General features: G+C 46.5%; 2 protein-coding genes across 13 annotated transcripts in view; one reads left to right on the top strand and one right to left on the bottom strand.

Moving 5' to 3' along the window:
- Positions 1-16,414, top strand: part of LHFPL2 (LHFPL tetraspan subfamily member 2) — a 279,198-nt gene that overhangs the window by 259,766 nt on the left and 3,018 nt on the right. The gene's annotated exons all lie outside the window — the stretch shown is intronic.
- SCAMP1 (secretory carrier membrane protein 1) overlaps positions 3,707-16,414 on the bottom strand; it is a 150,007-nt gene continuing 137,299 nt past the window's right edge. For 7 of the 9 annotated variants that reach the window (XM_081505982.1, XM_081505971.1, XM_081505976.1 and 4 more), the window contains one exon: positions 3,707-3,832. Coding sequence is in view for 2 of the 9 variants with exons in the window: in XM_081505976.1 (XP_081362102.1) it covers positions 3,819-3,832 (14 nt within the window). In the remaining 7 variants the exon portion in view is untranslated. Of the gene's footprint in view, positions 3,833-15,500; positions 15,936-16,414 lie in introns of those variants that run through there. The other 2 variants (XM_081505972.1, XM_081505974.1) reach the window with 1 other exon arrangement.

The raw sequence follows: 16,414 nt of genomic DNA, 5'->3' as shown, positions 1-16,414 counted from the left end.
AGTACATATTTTAGGTATTATTCATACACTCCAATGAGTTATTCTTGATGTTTCTCTTTCTCGCCGTATCAGGCCTCTAGGAAGAAGGGCTGGGGAGAAGGGAGTACCAACCGAAGATACTGGTCTGTTGGTCACCTGTCTCCCAGAAGTCTTGATTTTCTCAAAGCTTGTCATTTCTTTCACTCATGTTCCCCATGCACACATATGGCACTTCAGAATGCCTGAAATTGCTTAAAAAATTGGCTGAAGGCAAAGATTTCTGTACAGTTAGATCCTGCCTCTCTAGGGACCACTGATCTAAAGCTAAGAAAAGGGGTTTCTCTTCACTGCCCAGCCCAGCAGCACCCCTCTGGGAACAAATCAAGGGAAAGATGAACTGAACGTTTGCTGGTCAGCTGGCTCCCTCATGGTGGGCGGGGGCCACACCTGTTAGGGATTTCCAGTGGGCTCTTTCTCCTCTAATAAGAGGGCTCCACCAGGCAGTTCAAGCGAATGTCAACGGCAGATGTGGCCCTTGAAACTGTGGCTCAGAGAGTTGCCCCAGAGTGTCTGAAGCAGCCCACTGGCTTTCTGTCCTCTTGGCCGGTCTGTAAGGGCATCTGGTCAGGCCCCAGCCTCAGCCAAGGACTTGCTGCAGCTGTGAGCATCAGTCTCGCCTCTCCCTACAAGCCTTCTCTCAACCCTGCATCTATTCAACGCTGAAACCAATGGTGAGAGAGGAGGCTGGTGCCAGAGCAACCAAAGGATTCTCTAGAAACATACTCAGACTGTGTTCTTACAACTTGCATTTTGGCAAAAAGGACATTTTTTTGTAAAATGTAACTGGGTGAAAAATTACAAGCTATCATATATTAGGAGATCAAACCAGTCAATCCTAAAAGAAATCAACCCTGAATATTCAGTGGGAGGACTGATGCTGAAGCTCCATTAATCTGGCCACCTGATGCGAAGAGCTGACTCATTGGAAAAGACCCTGATGCTGGGAAAGATTGAAGGCAGGAGGAGAAGGGGGTGGCAGAGGATGAGATGGTTGGATGGCATCAACTCAATGGACATGAGTTTGAGCAAATTCTGGGAGATAGTGAAGGACGGGGAAGCCTATGTGCTGCAGTCCACGGGGTCGCAAAGAGTCAGACACGGCTGAGCAACTGAACAACAACAATATATTCCTTTACTATGCCTAATCTTAAAGGCCACAGGTTTGTATAGCTGTCACTGTTCATAGTATAACATAAGTCATCAAAATCTTAGTATTTTGATTTTAGAAGTTGGGTGTAAAAGAATATACCTCGGTGAAAAATCTCAAAATCTGAGTTACTTAAAAAAAACAAAACTATTGACTATTAAGCTAATCTAGATGGCAGGATTTGCCCTTAAGGCCTCACCTCGTGGTGGCACCCAGCTGACACTTCCAAAACGCTCATGCACAAATGCCCTGACTGTTCAGAGCTTTCTATCCGCAGCAGTTGGAGCTCAAGCCTCACCTGGCCCTGGATTAGCCCTGACCTCACCTTGAAGTGTCTGTGAAATGTTGACCAGTTTTCTCACTTGGAAAACAGATTTAATAGTAATACTTATCTCAGGGTTGTTTTGAGGATTAAATTAGATAATATATGAGAAAGGCTTTAAGCACAGTGTTTGGCACATGGTAAATATTAAGTGGTAGCTACATGATGCGGAGAAGGCAATGGCAACCCACTCCAGTACTCTTGCCTGCAAAGTCCCATGGACGGAGGAGCCTGGTAGGCTGCAGTCTATGGGCTCGTAATGAGTCGGCACGACTGAGCAGCTTCACTTTCACTTTTCACTTTCATGCACTGGAGAAGGAAATGGCAACCCACGCCAGTGTTCTTGCCTGGAGAATCCCAGGGACGGGGGAGCTTGGTGGGCTGCTGTCTATGGGGTCACACAGAGTCAGACACAACTGCAGTGACTTAGCAGCAGCAGCAGCTACATGATGATTATAAAAGTATTTATGCTTTCTTGGCAGGTTTTTAGTACATCTTTTGTGTTCCTTAACAATTGCTGCATTCTAAGAAATAGGAGTGTCTTTAGAATTGGCCTTGTCCTGTTGAAACCCAGTGTGACCCATCATCTCGAGTCATTCCCTGGCCCTTCGCAGCCTGCCTGTGTGGGGACTGAAGAGCTCAGAGCGGTCCTGTGACTCTCATGCACCTCTGGTGTCCTCGGGCCGGTTTCTGAAAGCTGAATTGATAGGACAGCACAGAACTTCCTCCTCTCACTCCTCTTACCCTGACACGTACATTCTCCTCCATCCTTTCCTTTCTGGAGGTAGCTTCTAGCAGTTGAGTCCTGGTTGCAGGTGTCTTCTCAGGCTCCCCTTGCAAGATAAATCATAGGCTGCTTGGTCTTCACTGGGTGAGGGCTCGCTTGGAACTTGGCAGAGCCACCAGCACACGTCAGTTCATAGCCCTCTGGGATTCATTACAAGAGCTGGGGATTCGGCCAGCAGGGTCGTTTTTGCCAGCTGCCTTCCTTAGGCTGTGACCTGGATGTGGTCCACAGCAAAAGCGTAGAATGCAAAGATCCAAGTTTTCCATGACTGCATCAAGCAATGTGGGTTTGGAAATACACGTAGGGCCCTCTTAGCAGCCCGTGGAATCCCCAGTGACTCAGGTTTGGGATGGAGCCACAACAATGAGCTCAGGAGCTGGCCCCCCGGCCCCGGCCTGGGCTGTCCCCCTGGGGTGGCCACAAGGCCTGACTCGTGTGGGAGCTGCCGGCCTGGCTGCCTGCTGGCTTCGGTTTCCCTTCACAAGCTCTGTGCTGCTTCGTGTCTTGTTGGCTCTCACACTTTCCAGTCCCTGTGGCCCTTTGTCTGCACCCGTTTCAGCCCAGCAGGATGGCCCCAGCAAGCTGCCCCAGCAGCCCGGCTGGCTGGATGGCTGTGAGACCGTGCATGCGGGCATCGCTCCCTGCCGTGGGAGCTCTGGGCCTGCTGTGTGGGCTCAGGTTCCTTGGAGGTGAGCCATGATTGAGGGGGAAGGAGGACAATATGAAAAAAGATGGGAAAGGAGTAAAAGAAGAATCTTAGAAGACAAGCAGAGGGGTTTGTCCATGCTGATTGGAGAGTGGCTTTGGTGTAGTCCTGCCCGCGTGAGGAAGTCGGGGTTGTCATAGGAGATGCGCCGTGACTGCTGTCTGGGGCTTGGCATTCTTACTGCGGTTTTTCACAGGGTGAGAGCTAACCTTAGCATCAGGAAGATAACCAGGACTCAACCTGACTACAGCATCCATTCTGACGTGTGCCCTGCCCTACCTGTTCACTCCCAGTGACCAAGTCAGTCCCTGGCGAGGGGAGAGATAAGAACAAGGGCTTGGGAAGCATGGGGAAGAGGGGAAGAGATTCCTGACTGTCTCAGAGACCTGGCCTCGCTTTTCACCTGCTTTTCTCCAAGAAGTAGTGTGACCTTGATTGCTGACTTCAAGACACCTTTCACAGAAAAGGCATGAGGGAAGTCAAGGGAGCATCCCCTGCTTCTTCCTCCTTAGAATGAGGCCCCAGAAGATCTGGCTGTCAAAAGGAGGCTCTGAATTGCTGGCTCTCAAGACAGAATGCCTCCATCAGAAGTTGGGTCTAACCCTTCTATATCTGAGTCACTTTAAGAGGACCACATGAAATGATTCATCCACCTTGAGGAAAACTAAAGGATACTGTAATGTTAAAAGGCAGGCCAGAATTAAGTTTCAATTCAAGGATCTTTTATTAAATGCCCACTAAATACAAAGACCTCTAGACTCAGGTCTACAATTTCTTGAGTTTCTCTGCTCCCAAGCCATATTAGAGAGTCATTGCTTCAGAAGCTGTACCCTAGAAAAGCAAACAAAAAGTATCATCACGTATAAAGGGAACAAAAGAGTTCAACTGTATCATTAGAGGGAAAAACTACTACCTAGGGACCTGTGGACCTATGCAAGTGGCCCAAACAGGTATTAATTTGAAGAATCAATTGGAAACTCTAGAAGAAAATCGCAAACTCTCTTAAAATTCAGATAGAATATGCAGTTGATACGCAAATGAAGCATTTTGCTATGGTAACCACTTAACTGTAGACAAATAAACTTGTGAGCCATGGATGACCTGTGTTCCAATTCCAGTAACAAATCATCACTTAAGTATGACTCTGAATATTTACACAAGTGATTCAGGCACTATTCTAAAAGCTTGATGCAACAGTGGTGTTGTTCTAAGTTCTGATGTCACTTCAGAAGTAATCTGCATCTCCTCTGAAGACTTCTATGTGCTCAAGCACAATTAGCACAGTTGTGAGTTCAGATGTTGTATAGAGGCTTCCCAGTGGTTTTACTAATTGGCCCACAATCTTTTTTTTTTTTTTAAAGATAGCCCCTAGTACAGATGAAACCTAAGCTACACATATTGAGAAAACAAAGTCGATATTACAAACTTCAAACCAAAATACTTAGTGTCTATATGTGTTCAGAGTTTAGAGGCCAACATCAGGGCCCTAGTGTTGAAAAGATGGCACCTGCTTTGTTGCAGGAATTATTTAACATTATCTGGATCCCCAAATCTTTAGTAGACAAGAAATTTACTTAGTGTCCTGAACATTTCAGAGCTCAATAACTACATTTTTATAGTCTCTTGTATTCTGCTATAAACTGCATTTTATTTTTTGTGGCAGCTTATTTTAAGTGTATTTTGGTTATAGTCAAATAGTTGCTCTTTCTAATCCTACATGTTGGATGAATAATTTATCAAGAAATATTTTATGAAGTTCTTCCAGTTGCATAGACACAGTTTAGGAAACACCTTCTCACTTGGAATGCAAAGTAAAATATTATCACTAACTCATGGGAAGGAATAATCTCACTAAATTACTTTGCTGGGCTGCATTGTAACAGTAAGAGTTAAGGCTTTAGGAACTGTTGGTGAAGTAATTTGCATATAAGCATGAATCATTGCTGAGGAAGGCTTAGGGAGGCTTCAGTGTGGGAGAAACTGCATCTTTCTCATGGATTGTTTCACCACATATTCTAGGGACATCTGACAACTCTTAATTGATGGTCATTAATTTTGTGTAATTATTAAGAAACTTCCTCTGGGGGGCTTGGCTGCAAGGTCTTTTTATGACAACTATGCTCTGATTGTCTTCCAGAGAATTCTCTTTATTGCTCTGTCATCCGTTCTCCACCCCCCACCCTAGAAGAGTATTTTTCTTGCCAATTGTAATTCCATGGAAGTGTTTTTAGTAGAAAACAAGTGCCCTACTAGACTCCTCCAGGGAGATGGTGTAAGCATTAACATAAGCTTTAACTAAAAAATTACTGACACCCGATCCTTCACTTGTTCTCTCCTTCCCATCAGAAAATCTTGTTGGTTAAAAGCCTCTAACGTTATTGATCATATACTAAAATAACATGTAGATATCATCTGCGCTAAGACACTGTGGTTATCAGCTGAAAACCCTTTTCATTACCAGTGAACCCTCGGACCTCTCATTTCTGATCTGGTCTTCAGAGCCTAGTTTTTACATGTCAAAGTTGGGTCCAGTCTAGCTTATCCATAAACCCTTGAAACTTTAAAATGAGATGCAGTGAAAACAGGTTTAGATTCTGGATTCCAAAGAGATGGAATTCAGAGCCTCTTTACTCTCTACCTTTTTATTTGTGCAGTCAACAAACAGGCTTTTCAGAGAGGTGTCCCCATCCTAACTCAGACCTGCCTTTCTCTCTCTCTTTCTCAAACACACACACCTACACACACACACCCCAGCAGCCTCTCACTGACTTAGAACAAATGCCAGTCCACTCTGCTAAGGTTTTGTCAATTGAAAAAAAAAACAAAACAGTGCACAATGTAAGACTTGTGAGTTAAGTTTATTTGTGGTAAAATGAGGACTATAGCCTGGGAGACAGCACCTCAGATAGCTCTGAGGACCTGCTCCAAAGAGGTAGGGGAAGGTCAGTATTAGTGATTTTGGTGAAGTGGGATATATGCCGGCCCACACACATCTTTGCACAAGGTTGCTGCTAGTCTGGGGAAGGTTACTGCTAGTCATGAGGAGCAGATGTCTCCGCTAATGAATTTACTGCTTTTCTAGATAAGAAGAGATACAAGAATTGGGGCCCATAAAATCTCCTGAAAATATCACAGAGTGCTTTGTTCCCAACTCCACCCAGAACTCTTGTCAGAGGGTGTTGAAGGTTAGCCGCTGCAGTGGCTAGTGACTTCATCCTTGTAGAGGCAGATGGCAAGTGACAGTTTTTAGTTTCTACTAGTCATCAACAAAAACGAGAAAACTAAGGACAGTGTTGTAAGATTTCATAGTGCTATATGTGTTCAACTTAAAGACCTGTCCTTTATTCTTAGGTTGCATCCCTTACCCTTTTTTGTTAAAATACCCTTTTTCATGAAATGATAATGAGAGGAAATAATGGTATTTTTAGTGTCCTTATGTTAGCAACAGGAGAAATACTGACTCCCAGGAACTTTTATGGCTCTTGTGTTGCTGTTTGAAGTCCTAAAGTTTGGGAACCCCTCTCCTAGAATATGAGCAAGGAATGAAGCCTGCTGCATACACACTAGATGCTCAATAACTTGTTCACTGACAGAAACACTCTGTTCTGTGTTCACTAATCTGTGCTAGAAACTATGAGTTTCTTGGGATTTTGAAAGAGTAAAGGTTGTCATACATGCTGCTAAGTCTCAATCCTAGCATGGACTCTGCCCTTCTAGACAGACAGGGCATAAATAGTAATTAATGCAGTCATCATCCAAAGAACCAGGAAGAATCATTTCAGAGCTGGCTGTCACTAAAACCAAGTTCTGTTTGGGCTTTATAGAATAAATTGTCATTGAAAAATTGAAAAACCTTAGTGGGCAACGTGATTTCAAAAGTAGAGATTCATCCAAGGGGGCATTCATGGGCAGAAGCCCTTGATTTGTGGGATGACTAGGATGCTGTCGTATTATACTGGTATATGGATGCTGCTGGGACAGCCCTGGCTCTGAATGGCTAAGTGGCATTTTGGTGCTAAGGACAGTGTCCGAGCACCTGCAGAAGTCATGCAGGGCAGGGTAGCATTGCTAATTTAGTGCTGGGGCTTGGGAGGCAAGGACCTGAGTCCTCCTTGGGTGGCAGAGCCCGGGGGGTCCCCATCCTGGTGTCTGTAGTTGTCGTAAGCAAGATTTCATGAGAGCCTGATGCATTAGATTGAGAGTAGCACTCCCTGAATGTAGACACTGGGACAGAGCAGGTTTCTGGTTAACACAGGATTAACTGAGACCTGCTGCGTATAGGTCCTCTTGCCTGGAAAATCCCATGGACGGAGGGGCCTGGTAGGCTGCAGTCCATGGGGTTGCGAAGAGTCGGACACGACTGAGTGACTTCACTTTCACTTTTCACTTTCATGCATTGGAGAAGGCAATGGCAACCCACTCCAGTCCTCTTGCCTGGAGTATCCCTGGGACGGCAAAGCCTGGTGGGCTGCCGTCTATGGGGTCGCACAGAGTCGGACACGACTGAAGCGACTTAGCAGCAGCAGCAGCTGCGTATAGGTAGTGGTGTGAGGGTTCAGGGTTAGGAGGTCAAGACAGAGCTCCTCAGCTCTGTTCCATGAATTAAGATGGGCTACTTGGAGCGGGGGGGAGATGGTTAAACCATGGCCCAGCCTGCACAAGCAAGGATGTAACTTGGAGGCTGTCTGAGCATGCTCTTGGTGCTCAACTTTGTCTAATCAGCTGTGTGTCTCCTGGAAGGTCCATAGGATATGGTTTTTTTGTGGATCATTTTGTGGATGGCATTAGTATTCTAGGTGGATGTGCAGTTTCAGATGGCTCCCAAGCATATAGACTCTAAGAGCAAAGATTGAAATGTAAGCAGGTTATACAGCTTACATTTTCTCCCTCTTGTCTGATGGGTTTTGTCCTTTATTTCCAGTTTTCTGCTCACACAGATTCTGCAGGAGAGGGCATCATAGCGAACATTGTGTTGTTTCGACCTTTTCATGGGTTTTCTTCCTAGAAGTGTTTTTTCTTTTGGCCAATGACAGCCATTCCAAAGTGGCATCTATATTGCAGTAAGGAGGCTGATGACACTCAGATTGCAAGGAGTGGATGGACATTCTTTATCTTGTTGCTGTCTTGCTGTAGGGTTGTCAGGTCAGCCTGCCTGACACTAGGCGAGCCTTCTCCTCGTCATCCCTAGACAGCAGGCCTGTGGTGTTTACTTGATAACTGCTTGTCATGTGCTCCTGAATGTCTCATAGGTGTAAGCAAGCCGGCTTTTGAGTATTCAGCAACCTCCCTTCCTCAGTTGGACAGAGGCTTTTGTTTTGGAAGCTCGTCTTTGGTTCGCAGTAAAGCAGCAGCCTAGGGGGATGGCTCCGGAGTGGACCATGGAGCACTGCCGCCTGGATCTGAGTCCCAGCTCCACCATCAATTAGCAGTGTAACCTTACTTAATCCCTCTGTGCCTTGGTTTCCTCATCTGTCAAATGATGAGATTAATAGTACCAACCTTAGAAGGTTCTCTGAAGGACTAAAGGAGTTATATGTAAAGGGCTCAGCTGGTGCCTGGCACTTTGTAGTGCTCAGTGAGTATTAACTGTTGCCATAGTTACTATGGTGGTAACACAGTTACATAGCTTCCCTGGTGGCTCAGAGGGTCAAGTATCTGCCTGCAATGCGGGAGACCCGGGTTCAATCTCTGGGTCGGGAAGATCCCCTGGAGAAGGAAATGGCAACCCACTCTGGTACTCTTGCCTGGAAAATCCCATGGACAGAGAAGCCTGGTAGGCTACAGTCCATGGGGTCGCAAAGAGTCAGACACGACTGAGTGACTTCACTTTCACTTCACTTACTTTCATAGTTACTATAAACAGTTGTCATTCCGATCATTAAAGGGTTCTAGTCACCTGTATGAACTTCCAGCTTTAAAGTCTAAGTTTCAAATGTGGAAAATAGAGGGACGGTGTTTATAGCTTAAATTCCATGTCATCTTTGTTTGGAATCTACCATTTTTACCATAGCAGATCTTTCCAAAAGGTTCTCCCAAATATGAGAAGACTAGAAAGGAAATGGGAATCACAAATGACATGTGAAGTTGGTCAGCAACATAGTATGTGAAAGGGACTGTGTCACAGGCACTGAGCGTGAGTTTGAAGTGGACATGGAGACAGAAGCCAAGGAACAGAATACACTCCTCCCTGCTCTCTGGTTTATAATCCAACGGGAGTGCATCTGAGCCAAAATATGTGCTTGGAGGCATCCAGAGGCCTTGGAACCAGTGCTCCTCTTGTATGGGACAAATGCATGTTATGTCACAGTAACATTCCCATTTTTTACTTTCGTTGTCCAGGTAGTTGGTTAACCATTTACTTGTTTTTATTTAAACATTTTACCCACGAAATTGAGCTGCCTCTCTTAAAACAGTGTAAGGGACCTAGTTCCGCCTTGCCTTCGTGACTGTGGAGACATGACTACACGGTGTCTGCAGAGTCCTTGCACAGGAGGAGCAGACCGTTTCATGCAGTCATCTCTGGGAAGAGAAGAGCTAGATGGCAAATTCATTAGCTGGGGAACCGGATGGTCTGATATGGTGCCTTCCTCCAAGCACAGTCTTAGTACCTGACAGTGTGCCTTGGGGTGTTATGAAAGTGAAAAGATCCCTACCTAACAACAGTGGGTGACTTTCAAATAGCTATTAGGCACTGCCAAAATGACTTACAGCTGTCAGCATGGAAGATAACTTCGGAAAAAATGAAACTTTAGACAGAAAGGAGAGGTAAGCCTACAGATAAATGTTAACTGTTGACTAGCAGGCCTAGGGCTGTTGTGTGTCACTCTGTATGCCAAATGTTGTACCACACGATGGTCCCAGACTTAGAGTTACAGAAGTAAATGTGTTATTCCTCTCAGGAGCAGGAAATCATCTCTTCTCCTTCCCCACCCCACCCCCAACTCCATTGGAGGTTGATCTCTGACCCTGCCCTCAGGGCCTGAGTGGGTGTTTTCCTGGGCCGTCAGCAGGTCTGCCTTCCCGCCTTCAGTGCCAGCACTTTCTGTTGGTCTCTCCATTCTCCAGGCTCGTGCTGCTGGACACTAGCCTTACTGCTCCTGCAAGCTGCGTGGTCCACCTCCCTCCTCATCTCCCCTTGTCCCCACTGCCACCTGCCATCTTGCTGAACTTCTCCAGGTTTACCCCTGCACTGCTCCTCTGCTCCCTGCTGGCACCCTGGGCAGTGCCCACAGTCAGCCTCAGCGTATCTTTACAGGTGTCGTGGCTGCAGCCAAGCATAGTTGGAAACAGTTTCAGAGTTTTGAGGCTAAATGATCTCTAGATTACTGAAGACTTATCACACTTAATTGACTTACTGCTTTTTTTTAATGTGATCTCCCAATAGAGATCTGTTTTTTGTAGCCAGAAAGGAGATTTTCAGCACTTGCAGTTGCATCAAAGGCCAGTCTCATGATCTGGTCCCTTCACGTGTTTCATTAGTAAATGTGGCTGGTGTGCTGTCAGCCAGAATTGCCAACCGCTAGGATTCATGTTATTGAATGAAGCTTTTCCCGCAACCATTTTAAAAGCTTGGCAAGAACTTAAAATGGCTTCATTTTAAAATGTAACAAATCTACATCACAGCTCTCTATCTTTTCATTCATCCAACAAATATTTACTGAATGCCTATTACATGTCAGACATTGCTCCAGGCAATCGGGACACATAAAGAATAAACTGCACGAAGTTCTCTGTCCTCGTGGGCTTTACATTCAAGGTGACAGACAACAAGCCAAATTATTATATAGTGTGTTAAACAGTGACAGGCGCTACGGAAGGAACTAACAAAAAGCCAGGGCAAAAGAGGCTGGGTGTGCTGGGGTGACGGGGGGCAAACTGCAGTGTTAAATAGGGTCTCAGGGCAGGATTCAGTGAGAAGAGATTCAACCCAAGACCTTTAAGGAGATGCAGGAGTTAGCCATATGGGCAGTCAAGAAGAAGAGCTCTCCCGGCCAAGGAACAGCTAGAATGAAGGCCAGTAGGCTTTGCCAATGGAGCAAAGTGGGGTCAAGGAGAAGGGCAGGCATCAGAAACGATTCTAAAAGATTTTTGACTTGAGCAGCTCTAGAATTGGACTCCCATTTACTGAGATGAAGCCCACAGGACAAAGACCGGGTTTTGAAGTGGGGAGTAGGAATCAAGAGTTAGGTTTGGACATAGTTTTCAAGTACCTTGTTAGACATCCAAGTGGAGATCAAGTGGGCAGTTGGATATGCAACTCTGGAGCTAAAATTAAGATGAGGATTCAGGAGATGTCCACCTAGAGGCAGTACCTAAAGCTGTGGGATCAAGTGTGATCAACAAGGAGAATGTAGAGGACAGAAGACTGGGCCTTGGGCCCTCCGGTGTTCAGAGATGGGAAAGGTGAGGAGGAACGGGAGAGGATACCACAAAGGGAAGGTCAGGATGGCTTCCCACCCTGGTTTTCCTTTAATCCAATGTTGTCAGAACTTGTGGACTGAAGCTGTCACCCCCAGTAAGCCTGGACGCTCTCTGAGCTATGTCTCAGGATGGGGCTGGGATGCTGGGAGCCAGTCATTCTCCTGTCTGATTCGTCTTGCTTGTTACAGAGATGCCCGCCTGGGCACAAGGTGAAGGGGCAGGGGCTGCCTCCTGGCAATGTGCCCAGTGAGAGAAGCTCGCTCAACAGACTGGCATTCAGTTTGAGTCACAGGGTAGACCTGGTAGGGATAAACATCACCAGATGGAGTTTTTTTTTTTTTTTTGAGCTGTGTTGAATGGGAAATGAATGTTTGATAGTTAGATGGTTTCCTGCTAGGTTCTTAAATGAGTCAGTGGCTGTTTGAAAGCCAGAAGTAAGTTGAACTCTTGACCTCTGTTACCCAAGGTTAACTGTGACATACCCATCAGAGGTTTATGGTAAATGCGGAGATAAAATTGTGGCAGAAATGCAGAAGGATCCAGCCTTTCTGCCCTCAAGGGGCTCAGAGTCCTGCTAGGGCATTGCTCTGTCCCAGGGCTGAGAATAAAGTCTGCTACTTACTAGGCAGCTCGGTAAATTGAGTTGAATACACAAAAGTAACACAATGAAGAGCTGAAGAGGGGTGTACACGGGGCAGTGGGAACACAGAGAATAAGATTCTGGCAGGAAGTGGTGACAAATGTCACACAGGTAACATGTGAGCCGGGATAGGGGTGGAGGGTATTTCCAGGTGGATGAGTGCCCAAGGGGTCAGACACCCCCTGTTTGGGGAGTGGGCACTCCCCAGGATGACCTAGGTGGAGCCCACATCTATTGAATGATGCTATGTCTGCTAGTCCCTGTCTGCTGTGAGCTCTCCAGAGACACTAGGATATCTCAGAGCTTTAGGATGAGCATGTTACAACCTAGTGGTGGCTGAGTGGGCATCCTTTACTGGGGGCTTCTCCACAGACTGCTGGTAGCAGTAACAGAGGGCCGTCTTTCCTTCCTGTCCTTAGCAATTTTTCTTTGCAAACTGAGGTCTCGTCAGTCTTTGCTATTTAGTCTGGAAGCATGTCTGAGGAGGAAACAGGAATATGATGGCCAAAGACGCACTTGCTATTCTGTACAATAACAAGTGCGTTAGTGCTAGCTCTCCTTCTGGACATGCAGTGGGTGACCCACAAAAGGCAGGACGCCTGGAGTCCGTTCCCTCGGCCAGCAGGTAGTGAAAGGGGGTGGTGGTCCCGTGACAGACCCGCAGGAGGGGGTGGCGCTGACACAGCAGGGAGACTGTGAGGTCACCGCACAGCCTTCCCCACGCTTCCCTCACGGTCTATGAGCGGCAGCTTAGACTCGGTTCCCCCGTCCCAACAGCATCCCCTACTCTTAAAGCTGGAGGTGGTCCTCTTCAGACCAAGTAAAACATTATTTTATTGTATTCAGCAGCTCCTGGTCTTTCCAAAATTGGGGGCTTGGCAGGATTATGGAGGTTTTCCCCCCACCTAAGGGATTTGATTAAAACTTATATTTGATAACATATTATTTGATTTCAGGGTAGCAGCAAGAAAATTCCCTAAGATATATAATTTTGTGGCTGGTCTAATCATAGTCAGTGCTGACTGTTGATCAGGAAGACTATGGCTTTACTTTTCCCAGCGTGTTTCATTCATTTTCTCATTTAGCACCTTCTTTGTTTTAGGCACTGGAAACTCAGCTAGGAGACCCAGCTCCTGCCCTCTCCTTTAGAGCTCATGAAGTCTAATTATTTGAGTTAAACCAGATCCATGTATGTATGTATGTTGCCCAAAGACTCTAAAAATTTCTCTGTAGCAGGCTAGAACTTCTGGGTATCCAGGTTGAGTCTGAAAGCTCCTTCCAGGTCAGGGAAACTATTACTAAAATGGCACAGGGACACGGTGGATGTTGCATTGTGACTGCTGGTACCCATGACAGCCAGCATCTTATGGTGGGCTTCAGTAAACTGGCAGGGCTGTCTCTAACCTGGGCTGGGGTAGCATCTGTAAGGTCATCTAAGTGACTGACCATCACTTTAGTTAATGTCTTTCTTCCCCACATAAGGCTGAATCACCCCCCATTGAGCCCACGGTGAGCATATGCTGGCACCTTCTAGTCTTCTTGGTACAAGGAACTGAGAGGCTGTTAGAGAAAAGACGGGCTGCAAGGGGGAGGGTCTCGCTTAAAGCCGAGGAGAATTGTACCTACTTGGGTACCATCCTACCGAGTGGAGCTGCTGCAGGGGTTACCAGCTCTCTGAACTGCTAGGTTTCCTGTAGCCGCGGCTGTTGTCTTGAGTAGTTGTCCAGCATCATCCTCTATGCCTTTCCTCCTCCTCCCAGCTGGGCCTGCTGTAGCTCAGCCAGACCCCAGGAAGAGAGTCCAGTCAGAAGAAAAGCAGATGCCCATTGGCCTAGTCCCGTTTTCTCTGTCACCATCCAAACACACGCACACACCTGAAGGTGTGATGCAGTAAAAAGCAAGGAGATGGAAAGGCCCCAGAGACAGGCTGGCCTCACTGCAGGAGCTGCTATTTTTTAATACTTCCAAGGCGGAGCAGACCAGCTTCTAGTGTGGCTCTTACATGAAACTCAGTCCAGAGCACACCTCGGCTGGTAGTCCCTGGGGCCCTCCAAACCGAGGATGAGGAGAGCCATGCCACATTTGCAGCAGACCTGGTGTATGTCTTACTGTGTTCTCTTGCCTGTGGTCTGATGTGCCCTTTCTGTCTCCATAGCTGGTGTCATCAAGCCTATTTGGACTCTGAGGCACATGTCTGCTTCTAGGTCCTGGGGTTCACAGGCCTCGGACCGGCAGTGTGACAGAGGAAGCCAACGAAGAGTTTGCATCTCTTTTCCTGCTGGGGTGGTTCATTCTTGTTGACTGGCATCTGCCAGAGTTACGTTACTCTTTCTCCTCCAGGGCGCTGTGGTTCAGAAAAACTGTGTTGCAGAACAAGCTGCCCTGACATTAGGAACGTTTTATTAAGAGTCTACTCTGTGTCAGGCACTGTTCTAAACACTGGCTTTCTAGTAGTAAATACAAAAAATCCCTGCCCTTGTGGAGCTTAGTTTAGAATGGAGATGGATTAACAGTCAAAATAAGTGAAATATCAGGTTGAGCCACATGAAACCACCATTTTTGTAGGTTAAAAAAAAAAAGGACAAAAACAGTTTCATATGACTCAAGGTAATAGATTGTTACTAAGAAATGCTAAGGAAAAATACCACAGCAGGGAATGGGGATAGCAAGTCAGGGGGAGGTAGGTGGTTGAAACTAAGTAGATGGGACCGGAAGACAAGGAGGCGTCATCTGAGAGGAGCATGACATGAGCAAAGGCTGGAGCAGGCAGCAGGGGCGAGGGAGGTGAGCAACAGAGAGCCAGACACGGAGGACTTAGGGCTGTGGAGTTTACTCAGAGCTGGGAAGCCTTTATGGGCTTCTGGAGAATTTTACTCGGAGGCAAAAAACCTGCTGGGATGATGGCTGTGACTAGGGGACACTTGTTAGTGCCTGGAGACTGGTGCCCCAGGAGTAGTGGGGAATCAGGACCTTGGGAAGTGAGGACCCTGTGTGGCCACCTGAATCACAAAGCTTTCTGGAATTCCTTTGGTAGAAGAGTCTCTTCTACATACCTAGAGGGATGACAAATATCTCCTCTCGCTCACCTGAAGGCCGGCGGTTTTCTCTTGCACTCAGTCTTGTGTGTTCACGGCACTGATCATGCTCGGTTCGGCTCTGTCGTGTGCAAGGCACAGAAGCCTTGCAGCCTGGCTGCCCAGGTGGGGACGGCCCTGTGGGCTTATAATCAAGCTGGGGCTTTCCAAAGACTCTTAAGCATGACACCCTTTTATGATAAATCTCCCTGCTGTTCACAGATCAATTGGCCAATAGCAGCCACAGGATTTTACGCAGGCCTGAAGCACTTGAGAAACCTCACCCGAGCTGCCAGTAAGGGAACAGCTCAGGAGAGGTACAGGGGTAAATGTTCCTGACTGTGCTGAAAAAAAAAAAAGGGGGTCTGATGATATTAGAAGAATTATTTATTTTAAAACTTCCCAGAAGGATCTGAGATAGCCACATGACTTTGTGCATCCTACAAAGAGTCAGACACAACTGAGCGACTGAACAAGCCAGAGCCCAGCACAGGTAGCAGAGCTGCTAGGTGATGGCAAATCTTCTCACCCTAGCCCTATCATGTTAACATGCATTCCTTTACTAACTGGACTTAAGCCACATAATACAAACGATGTGTGTGATTAATAACTGGAGCCACAATTCAAATACACACTGTGGCCTTTTAAAAGAAACAGCAGGTAATGCTCCCTTGCCCCTCGGCTCCATGCCTCTGCATCCTAATACAGGTCCCAGTGAGGGGGACTCGGTTCCCAAGGCAGTAACTCAGGACCTGAGGGAGGAGACTTCCCAGGTTCCATGTGCCTGGGGTGAGGTTTCCTAGGGAACAAGATGGGGATTAATCAGGATTTATCATAGGCCTTAGAGATACAAAAGAATTAGCTCAGTCATCCTAGATCCCCCCCAGCTGAGTTACATCTGTTCAGATGGAGAGTCATTTCTTCTTTCAAGGGTACTATTTTGTAGCCTGGCTTTTCCTGCTTATTAAGTTAGTTGCTCAGTCGCATCCGACTCTTTTGCGACCCAATGGACTGTAGCCCACCAGGCTTCTCTGTCCATGGGATTCTCCAGGCAAGAATACTGAAATGAGTTGCCGTTTCCTTCTCCAGGTCAGTAAAGGTAGGGAAAGAGAATTAAAAGTCAAGCTTAAATTAGGAGGATAGAATTTCTATTCCAGTGTATCTAAAACATAGGTCTTTTTGTCTATGAATTAATAATCTTGGTTATATAGATAGCATTTTTGAAAGAAAACTGTCTTTTCTTGCTGCATATAGCACTGGCCAAAAAGTTCGTTTGGG

Source organism: Giraffa tippelskirchi, chromosome 7, assembly GCF_054371585.1.
Source record: "Giraffa tippelskirchi isolate mGirTip1 chromosome 7, T2T-mGirTip1v1.2.pri, whole genome shotgun sequence".
In the NCBI taxonomy this organism is placed as follows: Eukaryota; Metazoa; Chordata; class Mammalia; order Artiodactyla; family Giraffidae; genus Giraffa; species Giraffa tippelskirchi.
This window is presented reverse-complemented; position numbering and strand designations above follow the sequence as displayed.